The sequence below is a fragment of the Frieseomelitta varia genome, unplaced genomic scaffold, assembly GCF_011392965.1.
Source record: "Frieseomelitta varia isolate USP_RPSP 00005682 unplaced genomic scaffold, Fvar_1.2 scaffold_147, whole genome shotgun sequence".
NCBI classification, from domain to species: Eukaryota; Metazoa; Arthropoda; class Insecta; order Hymenoptera; family Apidae; genus Frieseomelitta; species Frieseomelitta varia.
In genome coordinates, this window is record NW_025109161.1 from 384,034 (window position 1) to 401,842 (window position 17,809).

Below are 17,809 nucleotides of genomic sequence, written 5' to 3' on the forward strand. Positions count from 1 at the left end.
TAATTATCTGCGTCTACTTGCAATTTCATATTTTTTTAAATGTACACGAGTGTGACGAACAATACAATTGACCGATGTTTTGTTAAATGTATGAGTTACATGTTCTCATTATCGATAATAAAAAGTAGTTTTGTATGGTAAAGCGAAACATTTAAATTTTTACTTGAATTCCGATAATAGATCAATCTTACTTCATTAACACACAGTTTTTTCCATTAAAAGTTTTTATACTTGAATCAGTAAGTTAATCTTTCATATCATTTTACATGTAAAATCGCTTACTGAAAAATTGACTATTAACATCTTAAGGTAACGATAAAAATCAGAAACACGTATTGCAAGCGTGATGGCGTTTATTATCAATAAACAACTTATTTAACAGGACCTTGATGTACACGAGAGAGAAGTATTCATGTTGTTTACTTATGATTTCTTTTTTAGTATGTATGTAATACGTTTAATTTACGACTTAAAATTTCAAGTTAGGAATGGACCTGCGAAAGTCCTTTAGTTTTATATTTATTATATACATGCATCTGTTTTGTAGTATTGTAAAAACATTTGTTAATGTACGTTCAAGTATATTCCAGAAGGTACGGAATGGCTCTTTTAGACTTCTTGAATATTGTATGAGATACATAAACTAAAATATATTTCTTACAGACACTTGTATCGAAGAAACGTAACGAAACGTAAAGAAATTTTTATAAAATAGGAATAAACAGAATACAAAATTACAACACAGACACAAATTAAGAAAGTGGTAATCCCAAAGTTTGACTAAACTGTTTCGCAGATGCAAAGTACAAGTAAGTCACATAATTGAATAGCCCTACTTTTCTTTTCTTTCTTTTTTTTTTTTTGCATCATATTTATAGCAGAACAATGCAGATCAATGCATGTATACAACACAAAAAGTTTAAAGAAAAGCTTTATCCTAATAGTACATGACATATTAACGATACAATACATAATGAAACAATATGCGAAATATAACACGTGAAATATACATTGTTTTTAGTATAGTAATCATAAAAATCTATTGGAAGACAAACAAATAATTCAACGAACTCAGGCAGTCGAAGGATGAAACTTAATCTTAATTATCATCACACTTTTTCGGTCCATTCCTATCTTCTCAAATATTTTAGAGCTTGCACTTCAATCACTAATGCAACATTAGAGATTTACTTGGGAGGTCCGTCCCCTCATGCACCTGGAAGGATGGAAAATGTTCATACGTTTTGAATTTTTCATACTTTATATTTGCATTCATATTTTAATCTTAAACAATTATAGTAGACCAAATATGTATGCCTGTATAGTATATATAATTATAGTAAATCTATGTCTACCGTATCGACTTGTTTTCCTTTACATTTACAAAAGATACCAAATACTCGTTGATCCTCGAATACGTCCGACAACCCGCTTTCAAATCAAGCATACTCGAACTTAGGAGCCACTCAAGACCGCAAGCGAGAACTCGCAAAAAGGCGAAAAAGGAACAATCCAAGCAAGTACTACGGACCAAAGCACTAAGTTCTCTCAATGCAAGCTCTAACATATACATATCCTCTCTGGTAAATGTATCTACTTTATGTGTGTGTGTGTGTTTCTTTTAATTTCTGGCTTTTGTATCGCGTGTACATGTACGTGTATACGTGTCTTCGAAATATTTCATAATTCTTCAGTATACAAGTATGAAGTAGGAGGCTGGGCACCGCCCACCGAGTTATCACAGTCGTCTGGTGCCGCAGCACATACGTATACGTGGTTCAGCCTTACAACCTACCTCTTATAAATCTACCATTATTTTATAATTATGCTTAGTCGAGAGTGTACAGTATAGTCCCGTACCAGGTGATATCTGACGCGATACGAGCCGACGATTCTTATTGTTAGTTCTATCCCTTTATGAAGAGTGCGCATTTTATTGCTGGTACTTATAAACACAGACGACCTATAACTGGTACGAGCGATCGTAGACCCGTTTTGTTTTCTTTCTCTCTTTTTTCAATTAATCGCTGATCCAGTTAGAGATGAAAAGCAACGTAGAAAAAAATGCCATCAAACGATGTACATGTATATGTTTCGCCCTATAATGGGATCAGCGTTTCTTTCGTTGATTTTCTATCTTTTTTTCCGCGACCATTGTCCACAATCGTTCGACCTATTTATTTATTTATTTATTTATTTATTTATTCATTCTTTTTTTTTCCCCTCACTTATATCACTACACCGTATATGGAGCTATACTGTATGTAATAAAAGCTGTCTTCAACTGACGATATCGTTTTACTAAGCCCCGGGTTCAACTTGCTTCTCCCCTTTGGAACTTCTTTTACAATAAGTTTCACAGAGCAGCCGCGGATAAGACACTGGGCCCAACTATTGGAATAGAAATTGGTTTATCTCGGAGAAAGCTCGTAAGCCACTAATGGAAGCACCTTGTGCCTGTTTCGGCTATGTACATCGATTATGTATGTATACCGGAAGTGAAGTAGGACACCAATTTAAACGGAGCAAAAGCAAATCATTCGACAGATCCGATTCGATAATTCTTCAAGCTTCGAATGCTCCAACCGAGTGCATTCAGAGTACATTCGACCGCAGTGGTTTGAACATTTGTAACAGTTATTTTTACTTTCTTTCTTTCTTTCTCGCATCCTTGATCACACCTGCGATCTACGAACCTCATCGTTTCACGATGTCGTTAAAAAAAAAAAAGAAAAAAAAAAGTGATCGACGATCGAAAAATCGACGGCTGCGTATGTCAGTCGTAAAAGTTTGCAAATCTCTTTTCACAGACGTATGCACGGGAATCGGAAGAATTAGCTACGTGTATATTAGGAATCACCGACGCCGGTGTAGCTTGTTATTAACCACTTGCGCTGGCGACTGATTGCGGACCGTAACGAGTGACCGAGCCACCGTACATATAATAATTCGTCGCTTTCTATTTGAACTCGTCGGTGCGAGAGAAATTACTGAGAAGAATTAATGAATTTGTTATTTGTTTCGCCTAACTTTGTTTTACATAAACATACTTAATACTGAGAAAATATTACAATTTTTGGAACAAAAACGTTCTCGACGCGGGTGGCACGTCATTCGAGCGCAAGCGGTTAAGAAAGTATTCTTAGTGAATTGTTATTTCCTTCTTTCATTTCGCAATCTCGTCTCTTAGCGTATTTTACAGATCGTGAAAGAGAGAATTGAAAATACAGGAAAATAGTTTTTCTGTCAGAAAAAAAAGAGAGAGAGAGAGAGAGAGAGTATAATGACGGTGTGAGCTTGAAAATAATTGCCAAGCCTTGCATTCTGCGATTTTCTACGTTTGAAAAAAAAAAAAAAAAATGCTTGAAACGCTTTAACGGGACAATAGCGTTTCGAAGGCAGTCGAAGATCTCGAAAAGTGTTTGGAAATGCGATGGACGGAACGCTTGGAAATGAATTCAAGAATAATAAGAAGACAATCACGCTGGGAGAGATGTCGTATGTACATGATTAACAGTCGTCGTCTTAAAAAACAAAATCGATTATATATATTAAGCGATGAAAATCTTGGAACTGTTTTCTTCTCGTCTTTTTCTTCCTTTCTTTCTTTCTTTCTTCCCCCCCCCCCCCCCCCTTCAAATAAAACGTTTTACATCTCGCCAACTATTCTGAAGGACCACTTTCAGTAAAACGCAATTTCGATCATGTGCAGACAGCGAATGTATGAACACTTATAACCCTAAGATGGCATGTATGCTTGTCGTCAAGTCTTAGACTCTTTTTCTCTGGTTGTTGTTTTCTTTTTTTTTTCTTCTTCTTCTTCTTCTTCGGTTACAAGGAAAGTGATATTACATTGTCAATCGTGTTTCTCTCGCTTCTTCTCTTTCGAAGAAAACTCGCAACAGCGTTCTCTCCTTTATCTCTAATAGTTCTCGTATATTGTATGTACAGCAAACACCACATTCATCCGAACTGCGGTAAACACGTTCGTGTTTTTGTTTTTTTTCTTTTTTTTTTTCTCTTTCTCTCTTCTCTTCTTCAAAGACGACACTTAGAGTTTAAAAATATAATCATCATATATTTAAAGTAGTATTATATTATCATTGTTGTTGTTATCGTTATTAGTCGTAATAGTATTATTATTAATTATAATATTATTATTATTGTTGTTGTTATTATTATTATTACTATTATTATTATTATTATTATTATTATCTTGGAGGGATAGCACTTCGCTATGTCACGACACTGCAGAGCTGAACAAAGACTAAACGCGGAAGTTACCACGCTCTTTAATGGCACGAAGAGTACAAGACCGAGATTGTTACCATTACTGACCGATCATCACAATCATCATCCCCCCCCCCCCTCCCGAATTCATGTCAATTCGTTTTCTCGACTTTTTCACGCACGATTCTTTCTTTCTCACGAGGTTCAGATTGATCTGTTTCGTTTATATTTCGGATGGTTGGCGACCGATCACACGCGAAAAACACATCTGGCCTATGTTGTAAACGTAGTAGCACAATATCGGCATAGCTTATTTTTAATTAGGAAGGGTTAAGAACGATCGTTCATTCGTGTCGTTATTTAAGATATCTATATATTATACATAGTCTCGTTTGGACGATTTTCAATAACACTGTAGAAAGTGCCAGGTATATATATCCCCTTTTACAAGAAATATCTCTAAATTCTGTCAAAACTATTCAGGAAATCGAGTCAGCTATATACGAGGCTCGCAGAACTAATAAGTAAGTCAGATGGTTGATCTCCATTTTTCTTTCTTTCTTTCTTTCTTTTTTTTCTTCTCCTTTTTTTACTTTGAACACTGTTAGCCTTTTCTGTTCTTAATTCCATTCAAGGTTCATAGGATAAATGTGTCTCTTGTAAAACATTTTCATAGTATATCAGAACATCTGAAAATAAGACTAAGTTTGTAGTTTGTCAATAAAAGGATCCTCTTCTTATCCTCAACTTTCTAGGGAAATTATAATTTCTAATCATGTACTGCTCTTTTTTTCCTTTTCTTTTTTTTTTTTCTTTTTTATTGTTGTTAAATATTGAAAGACGTTTCGTGTCGCTGTGAAGCCAGGGAAAAACGCAGCTTGAAGGAAATAAAGTTTCGATATAAAAATATATAAACAGTAACGCTGATTTTTTTTTTCTGTTGTTACCTTAGAGTTAGCTTTTTTTTCTTTTTTTTTTTTTCTTCTTTTCTTTAAATCGTATCATTTAAAGGAGTAAAACGTTCGTAGTTTATATTATAGAAAAAATGTACACGTTACACGCAAATGTATTTGTTTCCATAAAGATCTCTCTTCTCACTGGTGTCAATATTCAAGTCTTCTTTTTATTTATTTTTTTTTTTCAAAAAATAATTTGCCCCTACGAAACAGTTATTGATGTTAGAGCTACTCTCTAACCAACTGAAACTTACGGGTCGCTCGGTAAATGTTGTGGAAAATGCGGCTTATGGTTTAACAAACGATGGTTCATTCCACGTATGTGTTCGTCAGCCTAAACCATTATATGTAAATTAACAATCGTTAAGAAATGATCGCAGGAAGTAACAAACAATCCAGGGAAAAACAAGCTGTTTCAATGTAGCAACGAAATTGATAAAAAAAAAAAAAAAAAAAAAAAATAATAAGAAGTGTAACAATTCTAAAACAAGCTTCATTCTACTTGGCGGTTTCGATAAAAGATGTTCTCTTTTTTCTTATCCTGACTGAATCACTCTTACGGACAATATATAAAAAGAGGAGAACATGTTTCACAATTGAATTACACAAGATCTCCTTTCAATGCTTTTCGGATCGTTTGTTAACGTATAACGATGTTGAAAGACGCAAAGACATCCCGTGACAATACGAATAAAGAAGATCGAAACTGTCGGGTCCGATGTAAGAGAGCGTGATAACCTCGACCAATAATACCCTTGAATTCTCGCGAGAATAATTACGTATTTGACAATTAAAGCGAAATCTATTCTCGAATACCTTAATACTGTAATGAGCAACTGGATTTGAAGGTACCGTAAAGAGGCTGACGTTTCGATGATCGACAGAGGTCAGTGAAGATCATCTTCATCGCTATCGTTACCGTCTTTCGATCTATCGGCACCTCCCTCACCGTCGCTGGAGCCAGAATCGCTCCCCGAGTCTTCGGACTGCCAACCACCGCCCTGCTGTTGCTGTACTTGCTGATGTTGCACCACGTGTTTCGACACCTTATGACGTTTCCCAGCACGCTGTATTGAATCCGCCCCGGCACCGTCCAGCATCGGCTGAAGGATTCGTCGACGAGCATTGATGAACCAATTATTGACTTGGAGCAACGTCAGGTTCGTCTGACTCGCTATCTGGCGTTTCTCATCCTCCGTCGGATACGGATGCTAGAAAATAATCGACGTCAGTCTTTACAATCCTCCAACCTCGACCCAAGTGGCAGTGGAAGTTGTGTGTGTGTGTGTGAATAGTTGGCGAGCTTGTGTAACAAACTCGGTACAACTAGACTAGAGTATAACGATCATTGGATTACACTTACAACTAAATGTTCAAAGAGCCAAGTTCGCATAATGCTTGTAGCTTGTTTAGGTAATACGCCTCGCTTTTGTCTTCCTTTCTTAACGCTACTATGATTACCTCCGTGGCCACTACTGTGATTGGAAGTAGCAGTACCAGTGCCACATCCTTCATCTTCGTCTTCGCTTGGTGCAGGTGAAGGGGAGCCTGCCACAGTGATATCTAGACACAATGAACACGATATATTTGTCGTGACGTACTCGTCGGTTGTTATTATTTTACGCGGTATATCGACATTATCTATTACGTGTAAGTACAGTTTATGTTCACACATGTTTAGTTAGTGGTTAATACTCAAGTGAAAGATGTTAGTCATTGGTAAGAAAGAACCAAGCTCGTCTAACCGAAATACTTTTCGTCATTTGCATCCCCGACATCGATGTATTCATTTTCACGCTCTTGTAAGGCGAGAAGGCCCCAATAACCAGCCTCTTCTAAATATATTCTTTCGCCAATATTCACATAGTCCATATCATCTATAAACGTAAGTTGGATAATGCTTACGTTTAAACTGGAGTATTGTTTTTTTTTTTTTTTTTTTGTTCATCTTTGTCAAAGTTCAATTTTTCATTGTTTTCAATTACAAAAAATAATATTCGAGACTAGAGAGGCGAAATCAGCCAGCTATGATCTATAATCCTGTTACTGCGATCATCAATGTTGCCGTACTGAAATTCAATATGCAAACAAAAATCTCAAATAAAAGATTGAATATCTGCATCTGCATCAAGGCTACAAAATAACTGCAACATGAGGAGGTAGCTCTGAATGAAAGCTATTAATTCAAAATTAATGAAAAAAAAAAAAAAAAAAATCACTTTCTGTACAGTGGGCCATAAAAATAACCGAGCTGCCTTCTCACCTTGCTGCAAACACTTCAATTTCAAAGGCAAACTGAAGAAAGAGAACAAATTATCAAATAAAAATGCGTGAAAGACTCGTTCGATTTCAATTGTTATTGTTACCTGTGTGTTATTTGTGACGTGAAATCAAAGTGTTTATTTAGTTATATTTACCCTGACCAAGATACATGTCGTTGACTGGCGCACAGGAATGAGCCCCAATTTGAGAGAGGGGCGTGCTCCCGTGTACCGTGGAAGGTGACAGTGGATCGTCATGGTCTTGGCTGGAGGATCTGTTCGAGCGTTGAGCAGTGGAAGATGATCGCACCGACGACGGCCTGTCGTTACCGGCTTCCTCTTGCGCAGCCAGCTGACTCGCACCACCGTTCTCCGACAGGGTGTCGCCTCTGCTCACTCTGAATCCGTTAGCTCCCGACTCAACATCATTGCCTGTAGAAGACAGCACCTGGGAAATATATGTCGCAACTAGCCGTCAGAGAGCAGGGGTGGGGGTTCTATAATATTTCGAGCGACGCGCAAGTATCGCTCATCTCTTCTTTTTCTTTCACTTCAGATATACAACATACATGTACATACATATATTTTCTATTAATTAAGTTGATCGACTTTGATCTCGACACACGCTATTTAAATGTTAAATTCAGAGGAACTTTTTCGAAAACTGAATTTGTCCGTTTTCAGGATTTGAATTTATGCGAGTTAAGCTTGAAATGTTAGTGACCAAGGTGAGAGACAGTTGAGAGCTAGCCGTTTGTCCATTTTGTTGGCATATAATTGACGAGACACCATTAATTTTAATAAACACTAGGAAAATGTCTCTCAATCGGTAGCTTTTCGTTTGCCACCAGCAACATTTAGGTCACAAAGTGCTCACGAGAGTCAGTCAAGTCGACCGACATTTCGAGATCTTCCACACAAAGAGGCAAGAAATCTCCGGCCGGGTTATTTTAAAACTGTGTCCATCGTCTATGCAGGAATTGTGCATACGCAGCAACGTTAACAAAGGGAATATACGTGGTCTAGGTTTCAAGTTTTTCCATTTCGTTTCAAGAGAATTAGAGAAGAAGGGAGTTAGAGCGTAAGTGTAGAAGAGTAAGAAGTGAAGAGAGTAGTAGCTTAGAGGCAACACGCGTTATAGCGTTGCAGCGTATTCGTTTCTTTTTTTCTCTCTCTCTCTCTCTCTCTCTCTTTCGGAAATTACACTCGCGATTCTTGCGCATCACTAAAAAAAAAGGATAACTACTTAGGTGAAGGGGGAAACAGGCCAGGCCGCCTTATCAACCAGACGTTCAAAATAATATCTAACCTGCAAAGGACTGCTCCCGTTGCTGCCACTCGATGGGCCCATATCGTGCCCATGGTGGCTGTAATCGCTGCGTAGCAGATTCTCGCTTTGCATCTTGCCCTTCAGGCACGTGATGTACCTGTTGCAAAAGTCCTTGCACAGCTCCTGCACTTTTTCCAGCTCGAGTAGGTGTATCCGTAGCACCTGTATCGCCTTGATCATCTGCGTTGGCAGGGGCACAGAAAAAAAAAAGCAACGTCCACGATTAAACGACTTTCTTTTCATCGTCGAGCCGTGCTGCGTCGCTCATTGTTCTCTCCTTTGTTTTTTCTTTTGTCTTTTCTTTGAGAGTCAGGTCGAGCAATAAGTTCCGTTCGTGCTTTTGCAAAAAAAAAGAAAGAGCACTAAAGCTTCGTTTATTAATTTCATGTAAAATCTGTCCAACTTTTTATTCGTCCTACTTCTCTATAAATACACATCCGTCATGAAATATTTATCATTCGATTTAATACGGCCGTTCGTGCGCACGTTCGGTCAATTTTGTTTTTTTAAATTACGCGTTGATAGATTTGCGGTTGTAAAAATAGAATTAACTCTTGATATAAAAATTTATTACAAAGGCAAATGAAAAGACAGACAAGTGGAAATTATTACAAAATGAGACGTATATATTTATAATATATAATATATAATATATATAATATAAAATATATAATAATTATATATATTATATATATAAAATTGCTTCGCAACTAATTTAAAAAAAACTTAAATATATACGTCTCATTTTGTAATAATTTCCACTTGTCTGTCTTTTTCTTTGCCTTTGTGATAAATTTTTGAAATTGTAAAGAGACTTTATGGACACTCTGTATATATATAACTCTATATATATTTTTAATAATATATATATATATATAAAACTCAATATATATTTTTTTTAATGTATGTACATAGATTAAAATCAGATGTTGACGCACATTACATTGTATAACAGTCTTAATTCATTAGTTTCATCATTATATTAGTTTATCATCATATTTATCAGAGACAGAACGTGCGAATCGACTTACCAAACCGTCAATTTCGGGGTCATTGATCAGAAAAGGCTTTCGGTCTCTTTCTTGGTGTTGGACGAAGGCCTGTATGTCCATGTTGAAGCTTTCGGACGTCGAGTTGTCCGAGCTCTGCGTAGCCTGTTCGCATCTTTCGAAAAGTAACGCGAGCAACGGGAAAAGTGGATGCTTGTATACGGCCCTCTTGTCTGCCTCGAACTGAGCCTGATCCTGATGGGTCGTGTAATCGGCAACCCCACTTGCAGGGTCCTGATCGTAACCAGGAGTCACCATCGCTAGCGCCACGGCGGTGCTACCCTCTTGCATTCTACATTCGTATATCGTGTTTAATTATTATTTCATTGCTTCTTTCTCTCTCTCTCTCTCTCTCTCTCTTTTTTTCTTTCTTTTTTTTTTTTTTAAATCGTATGAGTCAATGTATGACCTATCATTCCTGTCTGGCAGCGTCCATCGTTGCCCAGGTCCTCCGGGGCCTCTGATATGTAAATGTCGAGCTTCTCGAATCCTCCGGTAAAAAAATTCACAGGATCACGCTGCAACAGAAAAGATTCGTTGTCCGTTAGACTCATTGTCACCGTGGATTAATGCATATATCGATTAACGCAAGCGTAATATTCACACAGTTTGAAAATAGAACGGACGACACCTCGGAGAGATATAACAGGATAAAAACATTGCACGCTCTAAGCAAGGTATATCCTGGCTTGTATTTCGAGCAGAGATGAACCAGGGGAACGGGGGGTGAGAAAAGGACGGAGAAGGAGGGAATCGTCGTGGCACGAAGAACCAAACGATACGCGGCACTGCATTTAAATGTCATCGTTAGACGGTCTCAACACCATCAGCACTGTTGCTGGCACCAGTTCTGCTTCCCATTCCGAACGTTCCTTTTGAATTTTCCCCAATCCCCACACACGTTCCCTCCCGGTATGAATAAATAAAATGCTGCGACACACGACAAGACGACACCCGAAAAATCGTGGCTGACTACTACCGATGCTTATCGATGAAAAGAAACTCTCGTTGGCCAAATAGTTTAGTCACTGGACCAAACGCGATTCTTTTGCACGAATTTACAATGAACGGGCACTGCCCGTTATCTCGACGTCTTATCAGCTCCTTTTCTTTCTATTTCCACTGTATTTCCCTACATTTGACGCTTGTATCCAGTTATCTGTTGCCCATTGTGAAACTATTTTGAAAATAGATTTCACCTCCTTCCGCTTTTTTTTTGTTTTTGTCTTCTCCTTTTACAACGAAGAGACACTCACATTTTCCATTCGTTCTCTATCTTGTATATGATGACAAATGATCCATAGTCGCGCGAGTCTTTTAAACCTAAAAGTAACAAAGAATATAGGTATACAGGTATAAAAGATGAATACGTAATGGAATCTTATTCTTCTTCGAATAATAGGGAATAGCTGTTACTCCTGACATTTTATCAAAACTTCGCCGTGATGGAATAGTTGTAAAGAACCGCTAAGTGAGAGAAAGTATCGATATACGGGGAGAAGAAGAGTTAGATACATTGAAGGGAATGCCGCGAGGCGATAGCTGAAACCTAGGGAAGGCGGTTAAAAAAAAAAAGAAAAAAAAAAAACGGAGGTGGACAGAGGTAAAACCATTACTTGCAAGTGGTGCTTCCAACACGCTCGCATCTTTCCGTTAAACCCGATATTTATTGTGCCGGTCGCCTCGCTTGCCGCTTTCATTTAAAAATATTATCGCTGACGGTGAACGGTCAGTGTGCTTCATTTCCACGACTGCAACCACACGTCGAAACGACCTTAACATGTTTGAACTTCTGCTCCTTTTTTTTTTTCTTTCTTCCATCTCCCCTTTTAGAACTTCTTACTGTTCTTTTTATTTCTAGGGTCTAGAGTCTAGATCAAGCATCAAATTATTTCTCTCTGGAAGTTTACGTCCTTTGTTTTGTAATAAAAAGGCTCCTCTCTCTCTCTCTTTTTACATAGGTAATCTCTGTATGATTATTTCCTATTCAAAGTAAACTTCTTTCTTGTAGCATGTATGTATAATTTAATTACATGTATTGAGAACGAGCCAAACCATTTTTTTTGTGAATATATATTGTGTTGTGTTATGTGGATATATATATATATATATATAGCAGTTCCATAACTTGTACTTATGCAATGCGACACTTTCAAAATTATTTTGCAACGGGCAACAGATAGCGTTGATTTTTGTCTTTCAACCGGTAAGTTTGTTCTCTTGTTGTACACACGTTCGCAATATCACTAGAAATAGAAAAAAAATCTTTAAAATAAAAAAATAAATAAAATTTCAAAAGTGAGAGGACCCAACTTTCATTTCCATTCGTTTCTTTCTCAGTATTTACGAATTATTACAACTCGCTCTTCCTTCCAAATACTATTACCAGTTGTGATCGGAGAACCAGCCATTATCACTGTTTACTTTTATCATACTGCGTACCGACACTGCGAACGTGAGAAGAGTGACGCCTGTTTTCATCATTTCACTCTTTTAAACAATGCGTTGCATTATTTTCAAAATTCTTATTCGTGCTCGATGTTATACAAGCACAGAGAAACGAGAATGTATGCTCTAACAGAAGTAGAAAGAGGCAAGAACTGAAAAGAAGAAATATTTTAAAGAATTCATAAAAAATCAGACGTTTTTTAATTATGTATCAGTAATCGTGTAATCAAGTTGGATATATTTTTATTTTATGGTAATTAGTCTATGAATTGAAAACAAATCAATTTTAATACCAAGGAAGTTTTCCATTTTGCAACAAAAAAAAAAAATTTTTACTTTTAATTATATTATATTTACCTTTATCTCAGAGACCGGCTATTTTGTACTTAGCACTTATTACTTATAACCAAACAATAGTATTCACAAAAAACGTAGTTTTCCATTTAATGTGACAACATTTAACAAATAGCAGGAAATACAATATACACAATATACTTACTTAAGCATACACTTATGAATAAAGATAATGCAAATGAATTAATAAAAAAAATTAGTAGAAATTTAGTTTGACCTATTGAGATATCAATAAGAAAAAAAAAAGAAAAAATGAAAAAAGAAAAAGAAAAATATGGAATAAGAATTTAAAACGTAGCGGCAACCACGTGTCATGAGTAGAGCCGAAAATAAGGCGGCTATTAATTCAAATGAAATGGATTGGCGGAAACTATGTAATGGCGTACATGTACTTTGCTCACGCGATTTGCCGCACGACTTGCCCAACGTGTTGATTTTTTGTTACCACCTAATAATTACTGCGACACTGGAAGTTTCAAGGAACGTGCAATTAGAAGCAATCAAAGAGTGAGAGGCAATAACTTAACCTGGGGAAGAGCCGTGAAACTGACGTATTAATTCGCTAAAGGAATTTATCAAGTTATTCTTATTCAAGTCATTCTTATTCAAACTTTTTCAGCAATTTTTTCCAATGTCTTTCAATTTTTATTCGTTTCGTTTTTTTTTCGTATTTTGAAAAAAATTACACGGTTAAATTATAGATTTATAAATTTAATCGCTTGAACAATTAAACGCGATCAGTGAAAATTGCAAAAAAGAATAAACGAGAAATGGTTTGGCAGAAGAAACGTTCAAGTATATCGAAGCAACATCTCATTCTAACAAGACAAAGTAATGGAAGAGAAGCGATGAAACGTGTCTTTACGAGCGCAAATAAGAGGAGAAACGAATCTTTAACCCTTTAAGTGCCAGAGCTGTAGCAGTCTGTTAAGACACAGTGATCATTTTCGAACATAAGGGAGTACTTAACTTCCGCTAAGTATATATCTGCGGTCAAATATTTGTTTGTCAACAAACTTATTCTACGATTTCGCACTTTTCCGTATCTTAATTTGCCACTGCTGTGTTCATCAATATGTACGTCGAGATTTTCAAATATCACCACTTTCGAAATAAGGACAAATGAAAAATAATTTGGTCCAATCTCTCGAAGCGAAATCATGTTTATTTTGAAAACGCGACACTGAATATATCATACATCTTTCTTCGAACTCGTTCACTAAATACCTTAACAATTCTTTTTTTAACGATTTATAATACGTACAAATTATAACAATATATATATATATACATATACATATATATATAACATATATATTGCATAGTACATCATATTATTATTTTTAATTTTATAATACACGGATATCAGATTTTACAAGTGCGAGTAAAAATATTTCGACACGAGAAACGTGTTTAAACGCGCACACATATACCGGCTTGGCACCGAAAGAGTTAATTATGACAAAGATGGTATCCCGTGGGCAAGCGGACTTGTTTACTACCTGTCAGTCATCGGCGTATTAAAACCGGCGTCGTGAACGGAGCAACAACACCGTGGCAGAAAGAGACGTGAGTTAAAGAACGGCTTCGGAATCAACGGTGGGCGTTAATACGTGGCCAGAAGTCGTTTTTCTTTCTCCCTTTCATCGCGAGCCTAACACGAGATAGTTGAACTGTCAGTCAAACGTTCGATAACCAATGGTCGACGATCCCTACCTACTACCAACACACGCCGGGGAAGAATCATTTTCATGCGAAGAGGGCGTAGCAAAAACTACAAGAGGCCACCGCTGCCGACGGCGCCGATGCCTCACTGCTGCGCAACGCTCTACCTATAGGGTGCTCGATAAAATTTCTGCGGGAAATTCGAGTTCCTTTCGCTACTTCTTTCGCCCCGCGTGTTCCATAATTCACCCTGCAATTCATACGAAAAATGTTGCTCAATTCCTTGTTATCACTCGGTTCCTTATTAACCGTCAAAAAATTAACGCGCAACACTCCCCCCTTTAGGGATTAAATCTAGAGATATTCATTTCTTAATTATATCTATTTGTTTGAAATTTTTTTTTTTTACTAAATGAAGAAACTTTCAAAAATTTACGTTTAATGTTTTACCTTTTTTTTTTGAGATACAAAAGATGTTTGATTGATTTTTTTTTTTATTTATAACACGAAAGAATAAAAATTTATCGTCGAGTGAAAACAGTACAGCCAAAATATAGAAATGTTACTTGCGTGGAACACGCATGCGCAACGGATAGAATGCAGAAAGGCATTAACTTTTTGAAGTGATGGAAATACATGTTTTTCTTTATTATACACTCGCGATGAAAATTAGTATACTAATATTAAAAATCAGTGCAATTTGATTGGTTTAAAAAATCGCGCGAGCAAGCTAAAGATGATACACATAGCTGGATAATGATTTCATAACTACTTCTGATATTTAATAAATTCTTCAAAATACCTGGTTTAACCTGTCGCAAATGTTAGTTTACGTAAGGGAATTATCTGCATAATAACTTTCAGGTATTTCCTCCTTTTTATTTACAACTACGCATTTCAAGATCAAAATTCAAGATAAGCCAAGTCTTGCGCGTGTTCGTGGAAGAAATTTAAATCGGTCGATCTTATTTTCAGACTTCGTAATAATTTCTACAATATAATGACGAACAGTCGACTTTATTCTCATAATTTTCACGATTGTTACGGGGAAAAAATTACTTTACCGGGGAATTTTTATTTCTCTCGTATTACTGTAATTCATCTTTCTTTTTTTCTTTTTTAATGCCGAAAAAAAAAAAAAATCACTAGACATTCTTTTATCGAAATGTTATAGCTATTACTGAATTTATCGATTTGTAAATTGTTTTTCGTCAAGTTGGCAATTTAATTCCTTTCTAAAAAAAAATTTCATTAATCCATTTCGGTTAAGTACAGGCTTCAAGTAAAACAAAAAAAAAAGAAAAAATCCATTGCATCGAGAGAGACTGCACTATAATTTGATTCATCGAATATATATAGCTCACCGTTGCCGTAATGACGATACCTCATTGCGGTATCTTTGTCACTCTTTTTTTCCACAACAAATTCTCTGAACGATTTCAACCGGTTCTGCTGATACGATGTAAACAGCGATTTTCTCGTTTCGCCAGCGATACACGCTTGCATCCCGAGGCTCCCCATTTATCTTTTGACGTAATTCGCTTAGGACGAATTATTCTGTTCTAGATGGAAGCATAAATAGCTCGACCGTGCAACAGATCGTGATTAACAATACTACGACTATGCTACTGTAATTACGTTATTAATTGAATGCCGTTGGCTATTATTGTTGAAATAATAATTAAGTCGACTTTTACAAATTTTTCAAGTTGGTAGTTGATAGCTGATTCAAAGAGTCTTATAATACAAACATTACGTAAGTTACCGAACCAAAGAATTGATTTATTTATTATTCAAATTATATCTAAACGCGATATATTAAATATATGCTATCGCTCGAATATAATTACATACGTTATATACAAATATCGTGCAACGGATATGTCACGACGAGACATCTTCAAGTTAAACTTCCCGCCAGTTATCCGGCACTTGGGAATATTGACAATACAAATAAACGGCCTTGCGATAACTAACTAAAACTTCTCAAGACGCGAGAGCGTATTTACACTGTAATTTATACGACCTACTGCAAGAGTCACTGTTGCTCTGTAAAAACTGAAATTGGTTTTTCCACGAAATAAAATAAATCGCAATTTATCTAATCTCTTGTTTGAACGATACAACGATAATTTCACGGCGTAGATGTATATATTGTGAGTATCATTACTCTCGAAAGAGTAACTGACAGAGAGAGAAAGAGAAACAGAGAGAGAGAGAGAGAGAGAGAAAAAAGAAAGAAAAACGAAACAACAAAGAAGAAACAATAGGCAAGACAACGGGTAGAAATTCAACGGGTCGTTGTCGCAGTTGATATCGGTGGATCGATCGCGTGGCAGGCACGATGTCATTGGGAAAAAGTGGTTCGAAAGGCCCTTAACAATATCGATCGTATCAATCCGCAATTCTGTCAAGGAAGACCGCGAGGAATGGGCGTTCACTGGGGGGTATTGCGCACAAAACAAGTTTTTCGCGTGTATCGGCGCACCAGTAACGAACAGACGAGACCTAACCTCTCAAATTCACACAGGTGCACACGGCCCAGCGGGAATTTGGGCTGGATCGAACGATGTATCGAAACAGCTGTTCTCGATGACATTAAACCGAAAGACTAATGCAGTTTTATCTCGTTATCACTCACCGCTGACGCCGGATGTAGCACCCCAAGAGGATCCCACGGGGAACAAAACAACACCGTCCGCACCAGTTTTACTTTCCGTGGATATTTCGGGTGGTCGGCGTGTCGGGCTTAGTCGGACTAAACCGATCTCCTTTCAGTCCACGTGATACCTCGGGGCCCCGACGATAATCATGTACCGACACCGGTCTAATGCTCGCACGCGCGTCAACACAAGCCCCTCTGTTTACTACTATCCACGGTGCACGATAAATTAAAGTAATCGGGCATTTTTCAACATGCTCCTCTCCGCGAAACCTGTCTACTCCTTCCACTGACACGTCTTTTGTGACGTCACCGATTCAATACTTTTCGCGAAGGTTTCTCTTCTGCGTTGGTACGGCGGACGCGCACCAGATGGCAACACGAGCGCCATTATCGGTTCATTCAAGTGTCGCTCAAATTGGAGCGCGATTTTTAAATTTGACAGGGGGAAAAAAAAAATTGCGTACAAACGTGAAGAACGATTTTATTAACCGAGGACGTTCTCGCAGGGGCGAATTATGACCTGTTTCTATGAAGCTTGTCTCTCTGAGTCCAGGTTGCGAGTTTCGTGTTTTTACAACACAATACACACGTGTATGTATACAATAATTGTAAATGTACGTATGCATACGATACAATAATTTTAAAATTCTTACTTCAGACTCATGTTTCCCGATCTTCTCTGTTACTTGAGATTGAACGTCGAAACCAAAGTAAAGTAAGATACTTTAAAATAAATACTTGAGAATTTTTTTATTCTCCTCGTTTGTTATAATACGCAAATTCAACAGTTATTTTAATTCTTGAATTCGATCTTCTTCAAGCTGTATCAATAAAGTAATGTTGTACTTATC

At 36.9% G+C, this 17,809-nt stretch overlaps 1 protein-coding gene across 9 annotated transcripts; it reads right to left on the reverse strand.

Moving 5' to 3' along the window:
* Positions 1 to 335: 335 nt before the first annotated feature.
* Positions 336 to 17,279, reverse strand: LOC122534609 (homeobox protein PKNOX2-like). Of its 9 annotated transcripts, none has more exons than XR_006307939.1 (9): positions 16,935 to 17,279; positions 10,236 to 10,344; positions 9,809 to 10,118; positions 8,757 to 8,957; positions 7,604 to 7,895; positions 6,932 to 7,063; positions 6,550 to 6,749; positions 6,003 to 6,397; positions 336 to 1,216 (listed from the first exon to the last, which is right to left on the reverse strand). XR_006307939.1 is itself a non-coding variant. In XM_043665425.1 (9 exons), exons 3-8 carry the CDS (start codon positions 10,115 to 10,117, stop codon positions 6,074 to 6,076), a joined length of 1,458 nt encoding a protein of 485 aa, XP_043521360.1. In that variant the 5' UTR covers position 10,118; positions 10,236 to 10,344; positions 16,935 to 17,279; the 3' UTR covers positions 336 to 1,216; positions 6,039 to 6,073. The 9 variants fall into 9 exon arrangements, 6 of the variants coding, with proteins under 6 accessions (XP_043521360.1, XP_043521386.1, XP_043521380.1 ...); XM_043665425.1 differs by having other exon boundaries at positions 6,039 to 6,397; XR_006307941.1 differs by lacking the exon at positions 336 to 1,216 and adding an exon at positions 3,635 to 4,919.
* Between the last annotated feature and the right edge of the window lie 530 nt (positions 17,280 to 17,809).

What these genes read in the sequence shown, in the direction of transcription:
- LOC122534609 (XM_043665425.1), bottom strand. Translation starts at nt 10,117, where the DNA reads ATGCAAGAGGGTAGCACCGCCGTGGCGCTAGCGATGGTGACTCCTGGT. An exon ending in ACCCCGAAATTGACGGTTTG is followed by an intron (nt 8,958 to 9,808) that starts GTAAGTCGATTC and finishes CTGCCAACGCAG; the next exon opens with ATGATCAAGGCGATACAGGT. An exon ending in ACGGGAGCAGTCCTTTGCAG is followed by an intron (nt 7,896 to 8,756) that starts GTTAGATATTAT and finishes TATATTTCCCAG; the next exon opens with GTGCTGTCTTCTACAGGCAA.